Below are 26,435 nucleotides of genomic sequence, written 5' to 3' on the forward strand. Positions count from 1 at the left end.
AATTATTTGAAATGCATTAGGGGAACTGCTTTGTAAAGGAATTCTGGTATAAAATCTCCTGTAAATCCAATAAACACTCCTTAAATTATATTTAGTGAAAGTTGAATTTTTTATACATTGTTAAATATCTTAAAGTAAGCCTTTTATTCTCTTATTAGTTAATAAGTACATTTAAAATCCCACTTTAAAAAGAATTTTTGTGTTCATTTGTTTTTATCAGAAGTTAGTGGTTACTGATCTCTTTGGCTTTTTACAACCATCTGCCAAAAGATTTCTGCTATAAAGCAGTCTGCAGAAGTGCTCATGTGACCTTTTTTCTAATATCCTATTCCAAGCTGCCTCATGTTTCCATGGACATTTCTTAAGGCATTTCTAACCTTGAAAAATGTGTTTCATATAATTTTAATCTACTTCCTCTGTTCTTTTAAATAGCATTTTCCTCTTTTTAGTTTATCTTTAATAATAAAAGATTAATTTTTTACATTTGGCTGTAAATATCCATGTTTTTTACCCAAATCATCCACTGTTTAATCAATGAATTGCTATCAATTAAATAAATGAATGAATTGTTTATATCTCTTCCCAACCCTACCCTTAGCAAATAATTAGAGGTAATTTATTTGGTCTCTAGTTTTTTGGTCTAGCACTTTAAAAAGTTTATAGAAAAGCTGAAGGGAAGAAGAACTAAAATTGTTAAAGGAATAATTATGTTAAAAAATTGTTTTTGATATATGTAGTTTTATACTTAGGCTTTACTTGGGTTGTGCTATTCAAGCAATGTGTAACAATCAGACAAACTACAAAGGTCAAAGATTTATTGAGTGCCAAGTCTATGCAAAGAGCTAGCCTTAGTTGTCTCAGTGTGTGTCTTCTGTGAGGTTGTGGAAAGTAAGAATTCAGCATTTGTCAGAAAGTCAGATTACATATTTTAGGATAAGAAATATCTGATCAAAGTACATAAAATTTCTAAATACGTTGAAAAGAAATTTATGGACCTTTCATTTATGGTTCACGAGTTGCTTGGTTAATCTATTTGATAGATTCGTTCATGACATGTAGCAATTTAGTATGTGGATATTTTGTGTTAGGCAGCATGCTAACATTTAGTGAAATAGACTTGGATAAAGTAAATATTGGCCACTCACTATATGTCATCTTTCTAGTTTCCTCTTTTGAAATTCACCCCCACTCATATTTTCTCTGTAAAACAATGCATTAAAAAAGTATATCCAAATTAATTTTTTTAGTCTCATAAAGAGAGTACTAGTACAGTTGAATTCAAAGTAATCTTATTGCATTGAAAAATGACCCAGAGGCAAATATAAAATTAAAAGGAAGATATGAGGAAAAGTAGATGGCACTAGTGGGTGGTTAGATGAAGGAAAGGAGTAGTTTATTGATGAGGGCCTAGAAAATAAATGATCAGATTGAATGAGAAAAAAAAAGAATGTCAAAGTCTTAAGTTACTAAATATGGTTACTGAGTTGGTTGAACTTAATGAATGCTGTTTATGTAAAAGCACTATTGCAAATAAAACTATGACTAAGACATGGCCCCTTGAAAAGAATTACAGCCCAATTAAAAATGCTGCAACAGAGCTACAAATAATATGCAATGTGTGTAAAATGGAGGAATGATTTTCTTGATGGAAATGGTTTGCTGGTCAGTGAAATAACCACAAGATGCTAGGTATAAAATATTTGAAAACCATCTGTATTAGAATTCTCCAGAGAAACGTTTTAAAGCCACCTAAAGCATCTGACTTAAATATATTTTTAATGAATTGTTAGTAAGAATCTTGAGAAGTCTTAAGTTAAAAATGAATTCAAACAAACCCTTTGAGGCAAAATCTGATTAGGCAAGCCACATTATTATTTTATAGCAAAAAAAGATATACATTTTTTTTGGGGGGGAGTGGATTTCTAATTCCACTTACAGTTAGTTGGCTCTCAGTATCCAAAGGGGTTGGTTCCAGGACCCCTGTAGATACTAAAATCTACAGATGGCCAAGTCCCTTGTGTAAAATGGCATAGTATTTGCACAAAACCTACACACATCCTCCCATATACTTTAAGTCATCTCTGAAAGTGAAAGTGAAGTTGCTTAGTTGCATGGGACTCTTTGCGACCTCATGGACTGTAACCCACCAGGCTCCGCTGTCCATGGGATTGTTCAGGCAAGAATACTGGAGTGGGTTGCCATTTCTTTCTCCAGGGGATCTTCCCAACCCAGGGATCGAACCTGGGTCTCCCGCATTGCAGGCAGACTTTTTACCCTCTGAGCCACTAGGGAAGCAAGTCATCTCTAGACATCTCTAGACTACTTATAATACCTCAGTTCAGTTCAGTTCAGTCACTCAATTGTGTCCGACTCTTTGCGACCCCATGAATCGCAGCATGCCAGGCCTCCCTGTCCATCACCAACTCTCAGAGTTCACTCGGACTCACGTCCATCGAGTCAGTGATGCCATCCAGCCATCTCATCCTCTGTCGTCCCCTTCTCCTCCTGCCCCCGATCCCTCCCAGCATCAGAGTCTTTTCCAATGAGTCAACTCTTCGCATGAGGTGGCCAAAGTACTGGAGTTTCAGCTTTAGCATCATTCCTTCCAAAGAAATCCCAGGGGCTGATCTCCTTCAGAATGGACTGGTTGGATCTCCTTGCAGTCCAAGGGACTCAAAGTTGTAAATACAATGTAAATGCTATGTAAATAGTTCATGGTGCAGGGCAAATTCAAGTTCTGTTTTTGGAGCTTTCTGGGCTTTGTTTGTTTGTTTTTTTTTTGGTAGGTTGAGTCCAAGGATTTCAGAACCCTTGAATATGAAGGACCACCTGTACTTAGTTATTTTATCAAAAACTATATATTACTAGACTTCATGATCATTCAAAACAACACTGCAGTTGTTTTGGCTTCCTGTAGTACTTACTCTTTGTATAGTTGATTTGTTCCCTTGACATCTCTTACATACTTTGCTTAGGTCTTGTAAGTTTTCTGCTGTTCGCCTATAAATGTGTGAACTTTCAATGACAGCAACCAAATAACCTACTTCTTTTTGTCTACCTGGTGCCTGGTACAGTGTAAAATAAGGCAAGGATTTAAAAAATTGGGGCTTGTCCTTTAAATTAAAGAAGGAGGCCTTTAGACTTGAGGTGACTCTAATGGTGTATATACGTCAGCAAGTCAAAATCTAAGCCTGTAAATGAATGCTTCAAGATTACAAAATTGAAACCAAAGGACAACCAATCACAGACAGCCAACTAGGCTTTAAGCTATAGTCAGTCAGTAATATCCTTAGTTTTGTCATTTCTCTGTACCTGAGCTCCTGTCAGTGGAGCATTCCTAACCATTTAAGGTTTGGCACTGCTGAATTGGAATTGATTTCTGTGCAAATAAACTCAGTATTTTTTAATATGCCTCAGTTTTTAAATTTTTTTTTAACAGTGTTCAAGTATTTAGATCCTCTCTTCGCCATAATTCCTTCTACAACCTGTTTTTAAAAAAACAGGTTATATAACTTTTTCTAGCTTTTCTATCGGAGAAGCAATGGCACCCCACTCCAGTACTCTTGCCTGGAAAATCCCATGGACGGAGGAGCCTGGAAGGCTGCAGTCCATGGGGTCGCTGAGGGTCGGACACGACTGAGCAACTTCACTTTCACTTTTCACTGTCATGCATTGGAGAAAGAAATGGCAACCCACTCCAGTGTTCTTGCCTGGAGAATCCCAGGGACGGGGGAGCCTGGTGGGCTGCCGTCTCTGGGGTCGCACAGAGTTGGACACGACTGGAGTGACTTAGCAGCAACAGCAGCTTTTCTATAACCATTTTTTTAAAAAAAGCAAAACTTCAAAATTCTGCTTAAACAGAAGGCTTTGTTGATATTCCTCTTGGGTTCCTTTGACCATATTCCAGTAGAATTTTATTGTCCCTCTGAACTATCATAGTATCATATATATATTCTGTCACCCCACTTGTTTCAAGGTTTTATAATTTTGCTTTTGTGCCTGTTTTCCAATAGATTTATGCACTCCTCAAGAGTAAGAATAATTATATAATTTGCCCTGTATCTCTGATGCCTAGCACCATGCTGACTAGTCTAATAGTTGGTTCTCAACAGATACTTGTTGATTGGATAAATTAATTTAATAAAATAGATTTCTCAAGTATAATTTCTTTTAGGCAAATTTCATCTGATTTCTAAGTTAGGAAGAGTGGAAAAAAGTGTGGAAGCTCACAGTGGAGCAGTGCTGGCAGGACGATGGAATTATGAAGGAACAGCATTAGTTACAGGTAAGTTATCTGCAGAAATGACATTTAAAATGAATTTTTTAAAGAAAAATTTCCAGAAGAACAGAATGTTTTAATTGAGCAGTAGTGTCTTTCCTTGTCTAATAGCAAGTAATTGGCACAGTATTGATCTAGACTGTTATATAATGTTATAATTCAGAGTGTCATATTAGTTTTCTTACATGGCTAGTGGAGAACATTCTGTCAAGAAGGTTTTGAAATAATCAGATATTGAGTAAATATGTTTAATTCTTCAAAATATTCTCATTTAAATACGTGTGTGTGTGTGCCCGTGCGTGCACACGTTAGTTGCTCTGTCATGTCTGACTCTTTGCGACCCCATGGATTGTAACTTGCCAGGCTTCTCTGTCCATGGAATTCTCCAGGCAAGAATACTGGAGTGGGTTGCCATTCCTTTCTCTAGGGGATCTTCCTGACCCAGGGATCAAACCTGGGTCTCCTGCATTACAGGCAGATTCTTTACCATCTGAGCCATCAAAATTCAAAATTTTCTCATTTAACTTTACTCCTTTCTATCTCTCTTCCATCTCCTTCCCTATTGAGGGTTTCTCATCTTCACCTGTTATATTAGATATCTATTGTTGTATGACAGATTATCCCAAAAGTTAGTGACTTAAGATAACATGTATTAGCTAACAGTTTCTGTGAGACAGGGAATGTTTAGCTGGGTGGTTCTGTCTCAGAATCAAGAAGTTGGATGGGGCTGCAGTCATATGAAGCCCTCCTGGGGCTGGATAGTTCAAGATGGCTCACTCACATGGCTGTTGGCAAGAGGTCCTACTTCCTCTGTGACTCTATGACTGAGGCCTAACTTAGTTCCTTACAGTGTGGACTTCTCCATAGGGCTACTTGAATGGTCTTACAGTAAGCATGACCGCTGGAGATTCTCCCTGGGTGAATGATCCAAGAGAGAAGGATGGAAGCCACAATATATTTTATGACCCACCCTTGGATGTCATACTCCATCATTTCCACCATATTTTATTAGAAGCAAGTCACTAAGTATAGCCCAAACTGAAGGAGAGATAAATTAAGCTTAACTTCTTAAAAGAGAGAATAACAGAGAATTTGTAGTTATATTTGAAAACCATGACACCTGTCCCCTGGGCCTTTTGTAGGACTTTTATCAGTGAGTTGTCTCTTGTCTTGCCTGTTTATTCAACTTCTCCTTTTCCAGTGTTTTTTTTTTTTTTTTTTTTTTCTTTTTCCCAGCATGTAAATGTGTTTAGATGCTGTTTATCTTGAAAATTGAGGAAAAAGAAATAAAAATCCTTCCTTTAATAAATAATTCTAGCTACGATTTCCTCTTTCTTTCTTTGCTTTTCAGGCAAACTGTTCAAAAGAGTAGTCTGTTACTTCACTCCATTTAGTCCCCAACTCCCTGGAATTTGGCTTTAACTCTTCTTATCACGCTGAAAACACTTTTCTTAGAGTGCTTCTCGGATGGAGATGTCAGTGAAAATGAGAGCATTATTTGAATAATATACTTACAAATCTTCTAAGATTAAAGGAAAAACAATTATTGTCATGAAAGTTAGGCTACTTTGATAAAATTGTTTCAAAGTAATTTCAGGTAAATTTTTTAGTTGTGAAGCAGTGACATGTAATTAGAGAAACTTGTGTCTGAATTTTAAATGTGCATTAGTGTAGATAGAGTTGATTTTTATATGTAAATGTAATGTTTACATATATTTCCTATAGGTAAAATGTCAATTATTATTTTCTTTTTATAGTTGGAGAAGATGGACAAATAAAAATATGGTCAAAGACGGGAATGCTAAGATCGACTTTAGCTCATCAAGGTATGTATTATAAATGTCTTAACATTTTCCTATAAAAACAGTCTAATGTAGTTCCTCAGATTGATTTTGGTCAGGTTCAAAACCTGAAACCTCTTACTTCTATTTAAACTTTTTCCTCTTACTTTCATGTTTCCTGATGGGGCATGGTGACTTATTTGAGCCCAGAAATGTAAGAAATACTCAAGGACTTTTTCTTTGTTAGTGAATCTATAAAAATAGAGTTATAGGCTGGTGATTCTTTTTAATATAACTCTGAAGCATTGTGTGCATATTCTATCTGAAATAGCATGGGGTGTCTAATAATAATAGAATACATTCAATCTCCATACTTAATAATTCTAATAACTTCTTAATATTAGCACCCTTTCTGAATTGTGTTGCACATTTGATTTCAGTACTAACGAAGGGGAACAGATACTTTCAATGATCCAAAACTTGGTAAAATAAAACTGCTTAGAACAGCATTTTTGTTTTCCATACTCAGTGGGAAGAAGTGCCTATAAAATCAATCCAGAAGTCAGATTAATGTTGTCTTGAGCACATATCTGCTTCAGAGATAGATTGCCAAAAAGGTGGTAGACTGTTTTACAGAATTATATGATAAAGTCATATTGTGAAGCATCTCCAACAAATGACTTCCAAAAATTTTCAGATTTCATTTTTTAAATTATGTTCACTCTTAGGATAGTGTTAAAATAGCTATATTTCTTTAGCTACACATTAACCAAATGTTAGCAAAAATAACCATAAGTGATATGTAGTGATTATCTCCTGAGGTTAAGTCTTTGGTACAGATGCTCTCCAAATAGAATATTTATCCATGAGTAGAAAATTCAGAGTTCATAGAAACATTCATGAGCAAATTTCAGTTAGGAAAAAAATGTCAATTTATTGTTTCTTTAGTAATAAAGTATACCTTTAGAAAATAAATTTTATTTTAAGCTAATAAGAATAGGCATTTACTTTTGGCTTGATAATTTTTGTTAGTGCTAAGTATTTGGCATTCTTACCTTATGATGTCTGACTTACAAGCAACTACAGAATTCTTTTAGAGATCATTACCTCCTTGGAGCTGAGGCTGCAGTTCTTTTCAGCTGTAGCTGCTACTGATACATACCCTTTTTTCCTTTCTTTTCTTTTCTACTAAATATGTTGTCTAGAGAAGACACAGATCTAAAGAGAAATTTTGAAAGCTTATCTTATTACCCATTACAATAATCTGAATTTTTGCCTGAGATTCTTCACCAGTTGTCACTCTAAGGCTCCTTTTCTTTCTTTAAATTCTTCCTAGTCATCTCCTTCCCTTTGATTACCCCTGGGATCTACCATTTTGGACTTTCCAAAGTCTAGAGTTGAAACATAGACTAAGTTGCTTAACATAAACATTGTTAATGATAGAGGGTAGAAGACATAGCACTTTTGGTTCAGTGCTGTGATTTATCTGAATAATGGGTCTGGAAAACAACTTGCTGCTTATTTCACTCTTATACAGAAAATGCTTTTAGAATTCCCAAACTTGCAGAGGAAGTTTGGAAGCCCAATATATTCATGAATTAAGGACTTTTCATTCATCAAAGGTCACAGATGGCCTGTGTGCTGAATCTAGCCCACTAGCATGGTCCAGGCCCAGCATTAAAGATTAGGATATTTTACATTCTTATATGGATCTCTTTGGTATCTTGAAAAATTGGAAGAACTGGCAACATTAAGTCTGCTTTCCAGAATAAATACAATCAACTGGAGTTCAGTGGTGGCTGTGCCATTTTTAGTTGGTTTTTAAACTTCTCTTAGTTTTCTTACACTCCACATATAATACTTTACTCATTTATATTACATGGTAGAACACAACATAAACCTCTGAAGGGATTTGAGTTTGCAACTCATATTTTCAATAATGTGTGTTTGTGCTCAGTTGTGTCTGACTGTTTGCGATCCCATGGACTACAGCCAGCCAGGCTCCTCTGTCCCTGGTCTTTTCCAGGCAATAATACAGGAGTAGGTTGCCATTTCCTACTTCCAATTTTCAGTAATAATGATCATAAAAATTTGATTGTTCGTATATGCGTTGCAGGGAGTGCTTACATCTTTTTAAAGTATAAATTTTTAATAGATACTAATTCACATAGTTCAGAATTTGAAGTGTAAAAAAGGGTATAAAGTTATCTCTTAAATACTACCCTTGTCTTTCATATTACCCCTGTCTTCCGGCCACCCAGAAAACATTCCCAGAGGCATACTGCATCTACTACAATATGCTCCTTACTTGTTTTCACTTGACTTGTGAACTGCATTGGATATAGTTTCATATCAGTAAATTAAAGTCTTCTTCAAGTTTTTTTTTTTTTTCCAAAGTAAACATACCATTTTACATTCCCACTAGAAATATATGAAGGTTCCAGTTTCTCCAAATCCTCAACACTTGTTACTATATTTTTATTATAATCATCCTAGTGACTGTGAAGTAGTATCTCATTGTAGTTTTGGTTTGCATTTCTCTTGTGACTAATGATGTTGAGCCTCTTTTCATGTACTTTATGGCTGTTTGTAGATCTTGTTTGGAGAAAGATCTATTAAAATTCTTTGCACATTTTTAAATTAGGTTGTCTTTTTGTTATCGAGTTGTAAGAGTACTTTATGTATTCTGGTTAATAGACCGTTGGCTATATGATTTGCAACTTGGATATATGATTTCCCCATTTTGTGGGTTTCCTTTTCATTTTCTTGATGATATCTTTTGAAGCACAAAAGTTTCTTTTTTTAATATTTATTTTATTTTTGGCCTTGATGGGTCTTTATTGCAACACATGGGCTCTTCGTTGCTTCATGGAGGCTTTCTTTAGTTGTGTAGTATGTGGGCTTCTCATTTTGGTGGCTTCTCTTTTTGCGGAGCACAGGCTCTAGGGCGTGTGGACTTAGTATTGTGGCCACGGACTTAGTTGCTCCATCCTGGTCTATCTGGGACCAGAGATCGAACCCTATCCTCCGTACTGGTAGGAGGATTTTGAACTACTGGACAACCAGGGAAGTCTCTTAAGCACAAAAGTTTTGATGAAATTCAGTTTATCTACTTTTTTTTTTTGATTGTTTACGTTTTGGTGTTATATCTAAGAAACTATTGCCAAATCCAAAATCATGGAGACTTACATCTGTATTTTCTTGTAAGAGTTTTATAGTTTTAGTGTGTACATTTAGGTCTATGATCTGTTTTTGTGTATGGTATTTATTTTGGAGATGGATGGATGGTGCTTTTTTTGTTCATTCCTTCCAGTTACTTGGATAGCTAGGATTTTCGTAAAAGCTAAATTACATATTATGTCATATAGGATAGGTAATTTTATTATGTATTCATTGACTCACGTAATGGTATTTTACACCAGCATTCCAAACAGCTCCAATTTCCTTAACATCAAATGCTGTTAAATTGCTGATCATTTTTATCCTATTTGAATCTTGTTATTCTTCTTACTCAAGGTTTATGTTAATTATGAGATTAATGAGCAAAACTAAATTAGGTATACATGTGTTCCCCATCCTGAACCCTCCTGTGGCGGATTCATTTTGATATTTGGCAAAACTAATACAGTTATGTAAAGTCTAAAAATAAAATAAAATTAAAAAAAAAAACATAAAAAAAAAAAACTAAATTAGGTAGATTTTATTTTAGTAAACCCATTAGTATTTCAGCTTAATAACTAGTATCTTTTTCTAGGTTAAAAATTATAAATTCACTATAGAACTATGATTTTAATTTATGAATTTTTGGTCATTGTTCCCACCCACACTTTCCTAATAAGCATAGACTTTTCCCATTTTATTTCTGGGAAAAATCACTGGAGAAGTTAAGTTGTAATGACATTAACCCTGAAGGAAAAGTCCCTAGTTATTTATAAGGTTTGTTTGATTTGCTAAATAGAAAAATTCCTGAATTCATTTCTTGATAATTGCAGGCAGACATAAAGATAGAAAAAGTCATAGTCATCCCCTTCTCCAATGCAGAAGAAGCATTAATTTTTTTTTGTAGTGGGATAGGGATGGAATTTGACTATGTTTAAAAATGATTCTTACTGGTGCTTATCAAGAGTTATTTTTCCTTATTAGAGAAAAGTAATATGTAGGCCATGAATAATTATAATGATGCCCTATTTTGTATTACATTGTATATTTTAATTATAAATTAAAATTGGAAGAGAGAAATATTGTAAACCTTTAAGAACATTTCCCTTACTGTATTCAAATGGATTAAAGAGATGACAAAACATGGAAGCTACCTATAATGAATTTAGTAGAGGAAATATAAATACTGTAACACAAGGCAGAGTGTGCTGGTTGCCTTAAGGCATTGTGGGAAGACAGGAAGGCAGAGATGAATGCTTTGAGGGGAGAGAAGGTATAATACCTTCTCTGGTAAATACTGCAGCATCTTGTAACTAGACTTTGAAGGATAAAGAAATTAGGTAGGGAAATGAGCTTGTTGGCAATGCAGCGGAGCTCTGGAGGAACTTAGATGATCAGCATAAAGCCTGGGAGTCAGGTGAGGGGGAATGGACTCCTTGGGCCAAGTGTAGGCTGTGTGAGAGATGCTACTGCCAGAGGGACCAAGACACAGATAACCTCAGACATTAAATGAAGGGGGTTGGAATTTATACTTTCTTTTTAAAAATTTATTTTTATTTATTTGACTGTGGTCTTAGTTGGAAAATGTGGGATCTAGTTCCTTGACCAGGAATTGAACTCAAGGGCCTCCTGCATTGGGAGCAGGGAAGACTAGCCACTGGACCATCAGGGAAGTCTGGTTGGAGTTTGTTCTATAACCATATAAAAATCTTTAAAAGATGAGCAGAAGAGTAAGAGATAAAGCCTGTTTCTTCAGGTAGATTTTGTTGTTGTTGCTTTAGTCGCTGTTATGTCTGACTCTTGGCAGCCCCATGGACTGTAGCCTGCAAGTCTCCTCTGTCCATGGAATTTCCCAGGCAAGAATCCTGGACTGGGTTGCATTTCATTCTCCAGGGGATCTTCCTGACCCAAAGACTGAACCTGCATCTCCTGCTTGACAGGTGGATTCTTTACGACTGTGCCACCTGGGAAACTCTTTAGGAAGATTACCTTAGCAGTAGGATGTAGGATCAATTAGAGGAGGTAGAGGTTACGTTGGGGTGACTGGTATGGAGGTTACTGAGGTGTTCTCTGCTAGAGTGCAGTGAGGCTTGAACAGAGGTGGTGATGAGAGTGGTTGAAAAAAGTGCATAGTTCTCAGTGGCTGAGAGGAATGGATCACCCTGTAAGACGTGAAGAATTCAGAGGAAGAATGAATGAGGGAGTACATGGGAAGGGATAATATACAAATATGTAGAGTTTGAAGTTTTGGCATGTCTTTGGGGTCGATGGAAATTTGTTAGAACTCAGAAATAAAGGCTGAAATATTAACGTGAGAGTCTGTTACAGAAAGGTGAAAGGTGAAGCTATGGAGGAAGTTGAGATCCCCAAGGGAGAAGTGACTGAGGATAGAAAGTAAAGAAACACATGCCTTCTTTTTAGCTTTTTTTCTCTGTACTGACCTGGTGACATACACAGCCAAAAAGTTGTTTGGTTTTTTTTGAGGAATAAATGCCACTTGATATTACTTATTTGTTAGTACATGTCTCTACAAATAGAATGAAAGGGAAATAATTCTTTGTTTGTTTTTTTTTTAATTTTATTTTATTTTTAAACTTTACAAAATTGTATTAGTTTTGCCAAATATCAAAATGAATCCGCCACAGGTATACATGTGTTCCCCATCCTGAACCCTCCTCCCTCCTCCCTCCCCATACCATCCCTCTGGGTCGTCCCAGTGCACTAGCCTTCTTAATGATTTGACCACCAAAAAAGTTGAAAAGCTTCCTGGCAAATATTGCAGCATATTTTAACTAGGTTTTAAAGGATAAAGTGCCTACTCCCATGAGCAACACAATAACAAATGGTTGCTTATTTCATTACAAAGTAGTAGTAGTGGTTACTAATAGATAGTGCTTGTATAGTGCCAAATTCTTCTCTACCTTCTTATGTTCACTCGGTGTAGACCTATACTGCATTCAACACAGAGGTGGCTAATGCTTCATGGTAATAGTGAAGAGTTTGTTTCAAAAGCATTCTTAAAAACATGCAAAAACAACATTTTAGGGGATACCTTTAGTATGAATGTGAAAAACATGGTATATTTGACCATGTACTTCCTTAAAACAATTGAAATACATTTTTGTCTCCTCTTCTGTGGTTTAAAATGCCTTCAGCAGGTTGAAAGAATTTAGATAATTTGTTTTACAGAGAGATAAGGGTCTGACATTTAACACAACCCCAGGTGCATGTGGTTTCTTAAAAAATGTCAAAAGGATCACATGATCTTAGTGTACAAAGTCAGAAAAACAAGATCTTTTTGAGTGTCTTAACTGAAATGGAGCATAAATAAAAATTCCCAGTATAAAAAGCAAGAAATTAATTATTACAAAACTATTTGTGTTTTTTGTCCATTTTTGTTAAAGATGAAATTCATAACATCTCGTTACATGATTTGCTAAATTTTTTGTTAAGTTTTTTAACCTGAAGCCTGTATTATTATTTCCATACTGACTTTGCAAAGTGAAATGTAGCTTTAGCAAATGTTTTTAAAAAACATTTAAAAAATATTAGAGATTTGTTTCAAATGCTAGTAAGATGTATTTTTTTTATAATAGAAATCATTGTTTTCATTATGAAGCTAATTCATGCACATTCAATAATCTTCTCCAGAACCACCTAAATCAAAGTTGTGTAGCAATAAAGACATTCATATATATGGGAATTTCACACTTAACATTTTATTCTAAATGTAAAGAATGAATATAAAGACACATTCTCTTAGCTCTTGATGTTATATACCTTTTGAATATTGCTGATTAGGAAGCTGTAACTAATAAGGCAGCTATTGATCTTATTTAGGATTGCTTATTTATCATAAAAAATTCCTTTTGTTTTTGGATTGAAGGAATGTGGTTAAAAACCACATATTTTAACAAAGGAATTGCTTAAATTTTCCTCTATAAGCTTATTTTGTTTTATTCTTTAAGTTACTATATCTGTTTCTTTAACAGTATTATTGTTTAAAAAATTATAAGCAGGAAATGAATAATCTCCACATCCCAACATGGGAGGTAAGTATTCTGAAGATTTATAAGGTTTATAAACAAGGAAATGGTGACACAGCTGACTTAATGGGGCCACAGATTCAATGTGAAAGAGGACATAAGAGTCCCTGGCTCTTCATCCTATACCCCAAACCATGTCTTTTACCACAACTAAAGCGTTAGAGTCACATCCTGTATAACTCAATGGGAGTTGTGTTTACTGAATTATTTCCTTGGGGGTAGATATTTGTCATAGTTTTGTATACACTGAGCAAAGTGTAATTTTACTGAGTGTATTCATGAAGCTTTGATAATTGATAATTAAAATATATGAATTTACTTTTTTTGCACAATAATTGCAACTGTAATAATGGAATAAAGAAGGAACCTGTAATTTACTCCCATATTTCCTTACAGTGCTTACCAAGAATCACATTTGGAATATCTGAAATTTTGATTTACATTTTCTGGGAAGTTTATTAGAGTTGAACTCTGTTCATTTGGAGATTTAGTTTGAAGCCCAGGTCAGCTCCTGGCTACTCCCAGATAATGTTCCAAGAGAATGTAGTTACTAAGAATAGAAGAAGTACCTTCTGAGGTGAACTATCTCATTGGCCATCTGTAGATTCCTCTGAATCAAGACAATCCTAGGTGTCACCAACTGACCAGGAAATTTAGACCCAGTATGATATCTAACCTATACCATGGAAGGAATGCTTATGGAGTTTTTTGGATTATATCTAAATCCGATTTTCTAAGTCCTCTAAGTCTGGTTCCCATCACTTCATGGCAAACAGAAGGGGGAAAAGTGGAAACAGTGACATGTTTTATATTCTTGGGCTCCAAAATCACTGCAGACGGTGACTACAGCCATGAAATTAAAAGATACTTGCTCCTTGGAAGGAAAGTTATGACAAACCTAGATAGGGTATTAAAAAGCAGAGACAACACTTTGCTGACAAAGGTCCATATAGTCAAAGCTATGGTTTTTCCAGTAGTCATGTACGGATGTGAGAGTTGGACCATAAAGAAAGCTGAGCGCCAAAGAATTGATGCTTTTGAACTGGTGTTGGAGAAGACTCGTGAGAGTCTCTTGGGCAGTAAGGAGTCAAACCAGTCAGTCCTAAAGGAAATCAACCTTGAATACTTTTTGGAAGGACTGATGCTGGTGCTGAAGCTCCGGTACTTTGGCCACCTGATAGGAAGAGCTGACTGATTGGAAAGGACCCTGATGCTGGGAAAGATTGAAGGCAGGAGGAGAAGGGGATGACACAGAATGAGATGGTTGGATGGCATTACTGACTCAATCGGCATGAATCTGAGTAAACTCCCAGAGATAGTGATGGACAGGGAAGCCTAGCGTGCTGCAGTCCGTGGAGTTGCAAAGAGTCAGACATGACTTAGCAACTGAACAACAAAAAGTCCTATAAAGCACTGAGTTGTTGTTTTAGTTTCTGAGTCTTTTGTGACCCCGTGGACTATTGGCTCTTCTGTCCATGGGATTTCCTAGGCAAGAATACTGGAGTGGGTTGCCATTTCCTTCTCCAGGGAATCTTCCCGACCCAGGGATCAAACCCAAGTCTCCTGTATCTTATACATTGGCAGGTGGATTCTTTACCACTGTGCCACCTGGGAAACCCAATTCAAGCATTTATCTTACTGAAATTTACTCCCTGTTGATTGCTGATTTCTCCATGTTGATTCAATCAGTTGGGTTTTCCATTTCAATAAACACATCTTACTGATTGCTCATAAATCCTTAGATTCAGATTTCATTTTACTGTGAATGTAAATTGCTGAAAGATTTATTCACTCACTCACATAAAGTCAGCTACTATAATAGCCTGACTTAGGAATCCTAGACAATTTTTAAAAGCTTGATTTTATAAATATAAATGGGTTAATATTTTATAGATTAATTGTATAACCTTGATTCACTTCCCTAATGAATAGGTAACTGGGTCAGACAGTGGACTACAGATAATTTAATGCTCTCAATTGATATGATATTCATTTAAAAAAAAATAGACTCAAAGAAAGCATAGTTTTCCAGAAGACTGTGAAGTAATCGAATTAAAAAATACCTAAATCTTATCTCTAGGATTCCTATCCTAGGAATCGCTAATTCCTGTCCTAGGAAATTAAAACAGATTTACCGAGTATGGTGGGTGAATCAAACTTGTACCTTTCCCATGGAAGTGGAGTCAACTTTATCCTGGTAATACTTTAGCCTAACTTTCAGGCCAAAGCCACACTTGATAGACAGCAAAACTTTCCCTAACCTCATATTTATTTTGCCTTTTATGTTTCGGTATCAGGCTATATACTCCAGTTTGGATAGGCCATTGAATAAGGAGGAAATGAAATGATACCCCAAATTGGTTTTTTGACTTTCCTAACAATCTCCATTTTATAAAGCATGATAATTAAAGTTTATCTTTTTTTTTTCTTTTTACAGGAACACCAGTGTATTCTGTAGCATGGGGCCCTGATTCAGAAAAGGTTCTTTATACAGCAGGCAAGCAGCTGATCATTAAACCGCTTCAACCAAATGCTAAAATTTTACAGGTACTTCTCAGGCATTTGTAAATTGTTATCAGGATCTGCCAGACTGCTCAGTAAGAGGTCACTTTCTTAGGAGTCCCTTTCTTCTGGGTGGTCTTGTTACAGTCGAGGCTTTTAAGTGTGTGGTTTTATCAGCCTTTATTATAGAACAGGGAATACTTGTTGATGTTTCCAACAAGGTTCACTTCCCTCTTATTCCAACTCTCATTATATCAGTAAATCATAAATATGTTTACATGATTTGGCACAAAATTCAAATTTAGCACAGTCAGCCTCACATGGATAGATTTAAGACAGAATGGGACTAAATCATAAAACTTTAAGAACTTGTTTAGACGGTTTTTTATCATCTCTAGTGTCTTCCCCCTCCTCCCCATTGTCTGTTCAGTACCCTTGAACTTTCTCTAAGACCCTAGAATTCTTTTAGTATTTATTTAAAGTGGGTTGGGGGGAGTCAATGTAATGCTTAGAACAAATTGGGTATATATAATTTTACCAATTACAGGGAAGCAGAACAATAGTGGCAGTTAAGACAGGTCAGGGTAGGACAAATTAATGGAAAACCTTTAAGCCTATCTCTGAGATTTTGATGTTTGATTTCAGTGTGAAGAGGCAGAATCATTTTCTTCATATTTTGATAGTAACACGGTATAGTGTAGGTAATAGAAGTATAGATTTTGGAGTTAGTCACTTGGGTTCAAATGTTCATTACTTATATGTAACTTTAGGCAATTTATAAAATTATCTCAGAGCTTAAGCTTTCTCATCTCTTAGATTTGATCCTAATACCTAATTGATAGGATTGTTGTGAGGATTAAATGAGTTAAATTACAAAGTACATAGGACAGTGCATATAATAAAAATATTGAGTGTACACAATAAAGAGCAGTTGTTATTATTGATGTTATGGTGTTATTATGTCATCTGTAACTTTTATTCAGCCACTAATAAATTAGAGACAAGGAGGCCAGTTAATAGGTCAGGGATTTGGTGCTGGAGATTCACTGGCTACAGAAGGGATAAAAGTGTTTTAAGAAGAAACTTCAGGGTTTTTAGTTTGTTTTTTGCCATGCTGTGTGGCTTCCAGGATCTTAGTTCCTGGACCAGGGATTGAACCTGGGTTCCTGGCAGTGGAAGCTCAGAGTCCTAACTACTGGGCCACCAGGGAATTCCCAAGAAGCATTGTGTTTAACAGTTCAGTAGATAGAGAATTTGGAGAGTAAGGATATAGAGATGACTTTGCGGTTCCATATTAGTCACTTCTGTGTGGAATTATGCTGTACATATTCCATACAGTCATCGTGTATTTACATTTTTACTGCATGCAGAACACTCTGCTAAGAACTGTGAAACAACAGAAGGGGAAGAAGCTAGGGAAGGGGTCTGGTTCTTCCTGCCTTTAGTCAAAGTCCTTCCATACCACTTATACCCTGAAAATGTTCTTTGAAATCATACAGCAAAAGCAGGCCCAATGAATCTTTTAATTTATAAATATATGATTTGTTTGTGCTGTGCTTGGTTGCTCAGTTGTGTCCAGTTCTTTGCAGTCCCATGGCCTGTAGCCTGCCAGGCACCTCTGTCCATGGGGATTCTCCAGGCAAGAATACTGGAATGGCTTGCCATGCCCTCCTCCAGGGGATCTTCCCAACCCAGGGATTGAACCCAGGTCTCCCGAATTGCAGGCAGATTCTTTACTGTCTGAGTCACCAGGGAAGCCTGTGATTTGTTTAGATACCTGTAATTAAGCATATATAAATTAAACTCAGGAAGATGCTTGTATCACCATTGATAAAGTTCTGGTTTTGTGGCTCAGTGAAACCTTTGACTCAGGAAATAGTGGAGGGAAAAATTCAGCTAGAGTGAAGGAGTTAAAGGAGTTAAATGGAATTTGTAATTTAATGCAAATCTTCTATTCCTTTTGGAAAACTAAAGTTCCAGCAGTTTTTCCTTGAGTATAAATATATACTCAACTTTAGATTGTTCACAAAAAAGAATGCTTACTTAATTCTTGCTTGTAGAATACAGTTCAAAAGTGTACACTTAATTTCCTTTAAGAGCTTTAGGGACTCTTCTAGAGGCCCAGAACTTGGTTTCATAGTGAAGAAACTTCTGTTTATTTAGTCAATCAGTGAGAATGTGATGCATACTTACTATATGTCAGGCACTATGTTGAGTGTAAGCCTTGTACTGTAACATATTCAAAGTGAAACAGAACACAGTTTCTGCCTTCAAGGAGCTCATGGTTCAGAGGAATTTCACAAAATGCCTAATACCTTAAGAAATAATTGAAAACTGTATGCATTATGTATAATGTGTAAATATATGTACTATATAAGTGATATCCTAAATTATAAGGAAAATTTAAACCATATTTTGTTCCTAACATTTAAATATGAACTTTTTTTTTTTAGCTTTAAAATAAATAATGTTTGTATATTGAAATTTTTATCTTTGCAGTTTATTTCAGGACAGTGGCTTAAAGTAACTTGTGAAAATTATTGCTTTCAAAACATTTGTTTTTGACATTGTATATTTTTATGTATTTTGAATAAAGCAAGTTATGAATTATTGCTTATTCTTAGGGCTTGCTGCTGCTGCTTATTTGACCCTAATTTGATGTGGGGTTTTTTTCCGTATACATGAGTAACAATGGATTGGGAAGGATCTGTAGAATGTAAATCCTTGAAATCAGTCACTCTTTGATGCAAATTTAGTTGACTCAGACATTAAAATGTACCTTATAGTCTTCAAGAAAAATTCTTTTTAAGTTATATTATTCAAATATAGTGAAAGATTAATGGCTTTTAATTACATGTGTGGTAATAGCTAAATGAGCACATAAATTATATTTAAGAGTGAGAAGACATCCATATTTACTTACTAGATTTGTCAATTTTGGTGTGACTTATGTAGATATATACACAAATATGTGTGTATTCTGTATATGTATAGAATATATATATCTGTAGAAAGCCTTTTTGTTATATAGTAAATACAGCAGAAGGTTCTCAGAGTAGTTAGTGTCTATTCTAAGGACATGAAGGTAAAGAGAATGAATCTTAGGGGAATGAACAGGAGAGAATAAAGGGAGTAATAAAGAGGATGTCCATGTAGTAGAAGATTTTTTTTTTAAAGAAAAGAATTAGCAAACAAAAATGAAAGCACTATCAATAACAGGATTAGCTGTGCAAAGGGAGAAAAACTTGGATTTAACCAAGTTTTGGAGTACATAACATATATTCATATTCATTCCATTATCATCACACAAACTTCAGGCTTGTGATAGTTCAACAGCAAGTGATTTTCCATCTGGGGTCCAGGCTATTGAGACTTGAAGGATGTGAGTTATATAGTGGATGTCATAGTGCAAGGTGCTTTTCATTAGTTTAAATCAGAAATGAAACAAACAAATAGCTTGTGCATAATGGCTGTGAAAGGAAGATAGGAGTTTTCTCAAAGAAGACTAGAGAACACTAGAAAGAGGATGAAAAAAAACAAGTCTTAGAAAGTTTTCAGTGCCCTTGAAGTTATAATTTATATCTTACTTTTTCTCCTAGTGGAAAGCTCATGATGGCATTATTTTAAAAGTAGATTGGAACTCTGTCAATGATTTGATTTTATCTGCTGGCGAAGACTGTAAATATAAGGTATGTAATGTTTGAATTTATCACCTGGTTGAAAGAATCGAATTTTGGTGAAAAGTATTTAGCATATAAGAATATTCTTTAAGTCCTTCACTTTAGCCATATCTTTTAATCTGACAATTTAGGAAATTGTTATTTTATAATTTTCAGTGGTATTTTGAAGTGTTGCCTTTCTCCTTGGACTATTTCATTGACCTATAAAATTTGATTTAATGAGTGGTAACACGAATACAATGCCTTGTTTTAGTGACTATTTAAATCAATTTAAGGTTTAAAAAGTCAACCATACTGGTTTATTAAACGTTAATCAGCTCCACACCAAAATAATTTGTGAGGAAGAATAAGATTTATGGTAAATATAGTTGGAGAAAATTTGGTTCAAATAAATACTTTCAGGGAAAGTTGATAGAGCACTTATTGAACACAAAAATTTAAGCAAAAAACAGAATATGTCAAAACATTATTATTAAATTTAAAAGGATTACAATGGATAGGTTTTAGAATTAATTAAAGACTTCAGTTCAGTTCAGCTCAGATCAGTTGCTCAGTCGTGTCCGACTCTTCGCGACCCCATGAATCGCGCAGCACACCAGGCCTCCCTGTCCATCACCAACTCCCGGAGTTCACTCAAACTCATATCCATCGAGTCGGTGATGCCATCCAGCCATCTCATCATCTGTCTGTCATCCCCTTCTCTTCCTCCCAGCATCAGAGTCTTTTCCAGTGAGTCAACTCTTTGCATGAGGTGGCCACAGTACTGGAGTTTCAGCTTTAGCATCATTCCTTCCAAAGAACACCCAGGACTGATCTCCTTTAGAATGGACTGGTTGGATCTCCTTGCAGTCCAAGGGACTCTCAAGAGTCTTCTCCAACACGACAGTTCAAAAGTATCAATTCTTTGGCACTCAGCTTTCTTCACAGTCCAACTCTCACATCCATACATGACTACTGGAAAAACCATAGCCTCGACTAGACGGACCTTTGTAAAATCCAAAATTATCACAATGTTACTATAACTTTTTCTTTGAGATATTTAGGTTTCCAGGAATACAGCTTACCCCCCAGTCCCCCCAACCTTTGTGGATAGTAAAGACATGTAATTGCTAATATTATAAAATGATGATTTCTAAATCTTTACTTGATATTTTATTGGAAAGCAGACTTGTTTGTAATAATGTGGTGACTGTTATAAAAGATTTTTTAAATTTGCTTTTGTAGGTATGGGATAGTTACGGCCGTCCTCTCTACAGTTCTCAACCTCATGAGCATCCTATTACTTCAGTAGCCTGGGCTCCAGATGGAGAATTATTTGCCGTTGGATCATTTCATACTTTACGCTTGTGCGATAAAACTGGGGTAAGACATAGTGGTTACCAATCACAGATGTTCTGTCATAAATGTGATAATGCACAACACACCTAGTTCTCAATCTTTAAAAACATTTTCAGTGATGCATTTGACTGCATCTTTCTGATTTGTCTTCTTAATATATTGGTTCAGTCAATTCCAGATTTATGGGACCGTTCAAGCTCTTTAAGTTCAATTTGAAGACTATGTTCTCTACTGTCTTTCTGAAAATACTTATTTTAAGCATATTTGTGAAATATAGCAAAGTGTTAAAATTTATGCCCAATCAACATAGAGAGTTGAGTTTTGAACTTCTTTTTTTTAACTGTCAGTGTGCTTCATATTTGGAGAAGGCAATGGCACCCCACTCCAGTACTCTTGCCTGGAAAATCCCATGGACAGAGGAGCCTGGAAGGCTGCAGTCCATGGGGTTGCTGAGGGTCAGGCACGACTGAGCGACTTCACTTTCACCTTTCTCTTTCATGCATTGGAGAAGGAAATGGCAACCCACTCCAGTGTTCTTGCCTGGAGAATCCCAGGGACGGGGGAGCCTGGTGGGCTGCCGTCTCTGGGGTCACACAGAGTTGGACACGACTGAAGTGACTTAGCAGCAGCAGCAGTGCTTCATATAAAAATTTTGGTTGCATATTTTTGGTAAGGAATTGAGAGTAATTTTTTTAAATGGTCATTTTAAAACCAAAGATTTCATATTTGAATGCAGGTATGATTTTTCTCTCATAAGAGAGTATGCCCTGTATACAAATTCTGTTTAAAACATAGGCAAACAACCCAGCTCAGCAGCATTTACCACTGTACTTAGAGAATGAATTGTTTCATCAAAGTGCTCCCAAGGCAGCAGCATTATATGAGAGACTATTCCATATTGTTCCTGACTATGAGAAAATCATAATTTTTCTGTGGCTTATTTTCCTCAAATGTAAAACAAGACAGTTAATTTAGAATTCTTAAAGCTTTATAAACACAAAAAGCATAAATATGAATTTGCTTTTTTCTAATTTTGGTACCTAAAAATCTAAATATAATTCTCTATTTTTAGAAGCATACAACTTTACTTCTGTTGGACAGATGTTCTCTAGATGTGCATCGTTAATTTTATAATGTTGTCTTAGTTTCAGGTATATAGCAAAGTGAATCAGTTATACATATACATATATCCACTCTTTTTAACTTTCTTTTCCCATACAAGTCATTACAGAGTGTTGAGTAGAGTTCTTGATATAACACATTTTAACAGTGGTTATTCCTGGAGTTTGAAGTAGTAGGTGATGTTTTTTGAAAATTTAATTTTCTAAAATTTTCAAATAAAAGATACACTTTGTGTAACTTTTGAAGAGGGGAACAAAGCTAGATTTATTTTTTAATTTTAATTTGCTCACAGAATTCATTGGATTCTCTAAATATATAATTCATCTTTCTTTCCTTTTTTAAAAAAACGTTGATTTTTGAAGCTATTTAATTTGTATGTATACATAATAAAAGATGGAAAATTATTTTTAAGGTGACAGACGTAGAACACATATATCTTTATTGGAAAATGATTCTGTTCACTAAGATATAAGCGCTATAAGCATTTTGGGTCAAAAGCAAATTACCTGGGGACTTCCCTGGTGGTTCAGTGGTTAAAATCCCATGTTTCCAATGCAGGGTTCAAACCCTGGTCGGGAAATTAAGATCCCACATACTGTGTGGCCAAATAATAAATAAAATTAAAAAACAAACAAAAAACCTCAAAACTAAATTACCTGTATAAGTACTTCCTGCACATCTTTTTAAAAAATGCCAAGCAAATATTGTCCCTTTGGAGTTTACTTTCTATTGATAAGATGGATATTAAATGATTGATTACCCACTCATTTATTTAATTTCAGTTGTAATAAATTTTACAAGAAGGTACAGGCTTCTCCTAGTAATGAGAACTAATATCTTTGGGGGGTCAAGGCAAGTTCATGTGATGAAAGGTAAGAAGGGCAATACTTACTGAGATTCTTCACCTTTTCCACTTACCAAGTAAGTGGTGTCAAATTAAAAGCCTAAAATTTAAGTCAGTGGGTGCTGAATACTTTTCTCACACAATTATTTATATCTTGAAAAAACCTTACTAAGGTTTCTTTTAAGAAGTACATATTTTCATCAGCCTGAAAATGTCACTCTTAAATGTAACTCCTTGTTTTTTTTTTTCCTCATAATCCTGCAACTTGAGTTCAGTTCAGTAGATCAGTCATGTCCAACTCTTTGTGACCCCATGGATTACAGCACACCAGGCCTCCCTGTCCATCACAAACTCCCGGAGTTTACTCAGACTCATATCCATTGAGTTGGTGATGCCATCCAACCATCTCATCCTCTGTCGTCCCCTTCTTCTCCCGCCTTCAATCTTTCCCAACATGAGGGTCTTTTGAAATGAGTCAGTTCTTCACATCAGGTGGCCAAAGTATTGGAGTTTCAGCTTCAACATCAGTCCTTCCAATGAATATTCAGGACTGATTTCCTTTAGGATGAACTGGTTGAATCTCCTTGCGGTCCAAAGGACTCTCAAGAGTCTTCTCCAACACCACAGTTCAAAAGCATCAATTCTTTGGTGCTCAGCGTTCTTTATAGTCCAACTCTCACATGCATACATGGCTACTGGAAAAAGCATACCCTTGACTAGACAACAGTTAGAACTGGACATGGAACAACAGACTGGTTCCAAATAGGAAAAGGAGTACATCAAGGTTGTATATCGTCACCCTGCTTATTTAACTTATATGCAGAGTACATGATTAGAAATCCTGGGCTGGAGGAAGCACAAGCTGGATCAAGATTTGTCAGGAGGTGCGTTAGGCATTACTGACAAAATGGAGGCATGGCCCCAACCCCCTCTCCTTATCCCACAGGCACAGTCCCAGGATGAAGGAGTTAGGTTTTGTGATTCTGACTTGTTCTTTCCTTTCTTCGGTTGAGTTGGCTGGAAAAAATGTTAAGGTGCTTATTGTTCTTGAGAAGAGCATGAGAAAGCACAAAGCCTTCTGCAGTTGTACCCAGAAAATAATCTATAAAGTAACCATTGACATTTGTTCAAGGATTTTTACAAAGAATGTCCCAGGATGAGCACATAGGCCGCAGCTTGAGGCCATGGGAAGGATTGTTATCTGAGACCTGTTTGTGAGGGAAATGTTTATGGCAAAGGAAGTTTGCTGAGTTTCAGTTCAGTTCAGTCGCTCAGTCGTGTCCAACTCTTTGTGACCCCATGAATCGCAGCACGCCAGGCCTCCCTGTCCATCACCAACTCCCGGAGTTCACTCAAACTCACGTCTATCGAGTCAGTGATGCCATCCAGCCATCTCATCCTCTGTCGTCCCCTTTTCCTCCTGCCCCCAATCCCTCCCAGCATCAGAGTCTTTTCCAATGAGTCAAGTCTTCACATGAGGTGGCCAAAGTACTGGAGCTTCAGTTTTAGCATCATTCCCTCCAAAGAAATCCCAGGGCTGATCTCCTTCAGAATGGACTGGTTGGATCTCCTTGCAGTCCAAGGGACACTCAGGAGTCTTCTCCAACATCACAGTTCAAAAGCATCAATTCTTCAGTGCTCAGCTTTCTTCGCAGTCCAACTCTCACATCCATACATGACCACTGGAAAAACCATAGCTTTGACTAGACAGACCTTTGTTGGCAAAGTAATGTCTCTGCTTTTCAATATGCTATCTAAGTTGGTCATAACTTTTCTTCCAAGGAGTAAGCATCTTTTAATTTCATGGCTGAGTTTAGGGTTTAGGAATAATTAAGAATAGTTAGAAGCTTTTTTAGGAGATAGAGAGCTTAGGATACTAGGGGCAAGCAGGATTTAGAAAGACAAGAAATAAACTGAGGAATGTGGTATGCAGCCCAGACATAAGCATGAGTTACAATGTAATCACAAGTAAACAGAGAATTGAGGAAGCAGGAACTCTGTTTGAAGGGCAACAATGAGACAATAAATCTGGGTGAGGGGAAACTGAAAATGTCAAACCTCTGACCTAATGCTTTTGTCAAAGTATAAAAGAAGACCTGATGCTTGAAATAAACATGTAGCCCCACACCTCGAGTCAGAGGCTACGTCATTCCTTGCTTACACTGCTCTTCCCTTCAGGCTGATTCCCTGGCTGCTGGAGCTGGACTCCGGCAAAGATTGCCAGGAGAAATATCAATAACCTCAGATATGCAGATGACACCACCCTTATGGCAGACAGTGAATAAGAACTAAAGAGCTTCTTGATGAAAGTGAAAGAGGAGAGTGAAAAATTTGGCTTAAAGCTCATCGTTCAGAAAACTAAGATCATGTCATCCGGTCCCATCACTTCAAGGCAAATAGATGGGGAACCAGTGGAAACAGTGGCTGGCTTTATTTTTCTGGGCTCCAAGATTGCTGCAGATGGTGATTGCAGCCATGAAATTAAAAGATGCTTCCTCCTTGGAAGGAAAGTTATGACCAGCCTAGACAGCATATTAAAAAGCAGAGACATTACTTTGCCAACAAAGGTCTGTCTAGTCAAGGCTATGGTTTTTCCAGTGGTCATGTATGGATGTGAGAGTTGGACTGTGAAGAAAGCTGAGCACTGAAGAATTGATGGTTTTGAACTGTGGTGTTGGCAAAGACTCTTGAGAGCCCCGTGGACTGCAAGGAGATCCAACCAGTCCATCCTAAAGGAGATCAGTCCTGGGTGCTCATTGGAAGGACTGATGTTTAAGCTGAAACTCCAATACTTGGCCACCTGATGTGAAGAGCTAACTCATTTGAAAAGACCCTGATGCTGGGAGGGATTGGGGGCAGGAGGAGAAGGGGACAACAGAGGATGAGATGGTTGGATGGCATCACCGACTTGATGGACATGGGTTTGGGTAAACTCCGGGAGTTTGTGATGGTCAGGGAAGCCTGGCATGTTGCGGTTCATGGGGTCTCAAAGAGTCGGACACGACTGATCGACTGAACTGAACTGAACTGACTAGACAGACTTTTGTTGGCAAAGTAATGTCTCTGCTTTTAATATGGTGTCTAGGTCTTGCCTGGAAAATCCCATGGGCGGAGGAGCCTGGTAGGCTGTAGTCCATGGGGTCACGAAGAGTCGGACACAACTGAGTGACTTCACTTTCACTTTTCACTTTCATGTATTGGAGAAGGAAATGGCAACCCACTCCAGTGTTCTTGCCTGGAGAATCCCAGGGACCGGGGAGCCTGGTAGGCTGCCGTCTATGGGGTCACACAGAGTCAGACAGGACTGAAGCGACTTAGCAGCAGTAGCAGCAGCTAGGTTGGTCATGATTTTTCTTCCAAGGAGTAAGTGTCTTTTAATTTCATGGCTGCAGACACCATCTGTTGTGATTTTGGAGCCCCCCAAAATAAAGTTTGTCACTGTTTCCCCATCTATTTGCCATGAAGTGATGGGACCAAATGCCATAATCTCAGTGTTCCGAATGTTGAGCTTTAAGGCAATTTTTCACTCTCCTCTTTCACTTTCATCAAGAGGTTCTTTAGCCTTTCCCTTCTGCAGGGGATCTTCCCAATCCAGGGTTCGAACCCAGGTCTCCTGCATTGCAGGTGGATTCTTTACCAGGCGAGCCACAAGGGAAGCCCAAGAATACTGGAGTGGGTAGGCTA

At 36.7% G+C, this 26,435-nt stretch overlaps 1 protein-coding gene across 4 annotated transcripts in view; it reads left to right on the forward strand.

Annotated features, from left to right (window-relative positions):
* Positions 1-26,435, forward strand: part of IFT80 (intraflagellar transport 80) — a 131,014-nt gene that overhangs the window by 24,880 nt on the left and 79,699 nt on the right. For all 4 annotated transcript variants that reach the window (XM_006072842.4, XM_044945430.2, XM_025289044.3 and 1 more), the window contains 5 exons: positions 4,175-4,285; positions 6,037-6,105; positions 15,703-15,812; positions 19,367-19,456; positions 20,672-20,809. In XM_006072842.4, coding sequence (XP_006072904.3) covers positions 4,175-4,285; positions 6,037-6,105; positions 15,703-15,812; positions 19,367-19,456; positions 20,672-20,809 — 518 coding nt within the window. The remainder of the gene's footprint in view (positions 1-4,174; positions 4,286-6,036; positions 6,106-15,702; positions 15,813-19,366; positions 19,457-20,671; positions 20,810-26,435) is intronic.

This window comes from Bubalus bubalis, chromosome 1, assembly GCF_019923935.1.
Source record: "Bubalus bubalis isolate 160015118507 breed Murrah chromosome 1, NDDB_SH_1, whole genome shotgun sequence".
Lineage (NCBI taxonomy): Eukaryota > Metazoa > Chordata > Mammalia > Artiodactyla > Bovidae > Bubalus > Bubalus bubalis.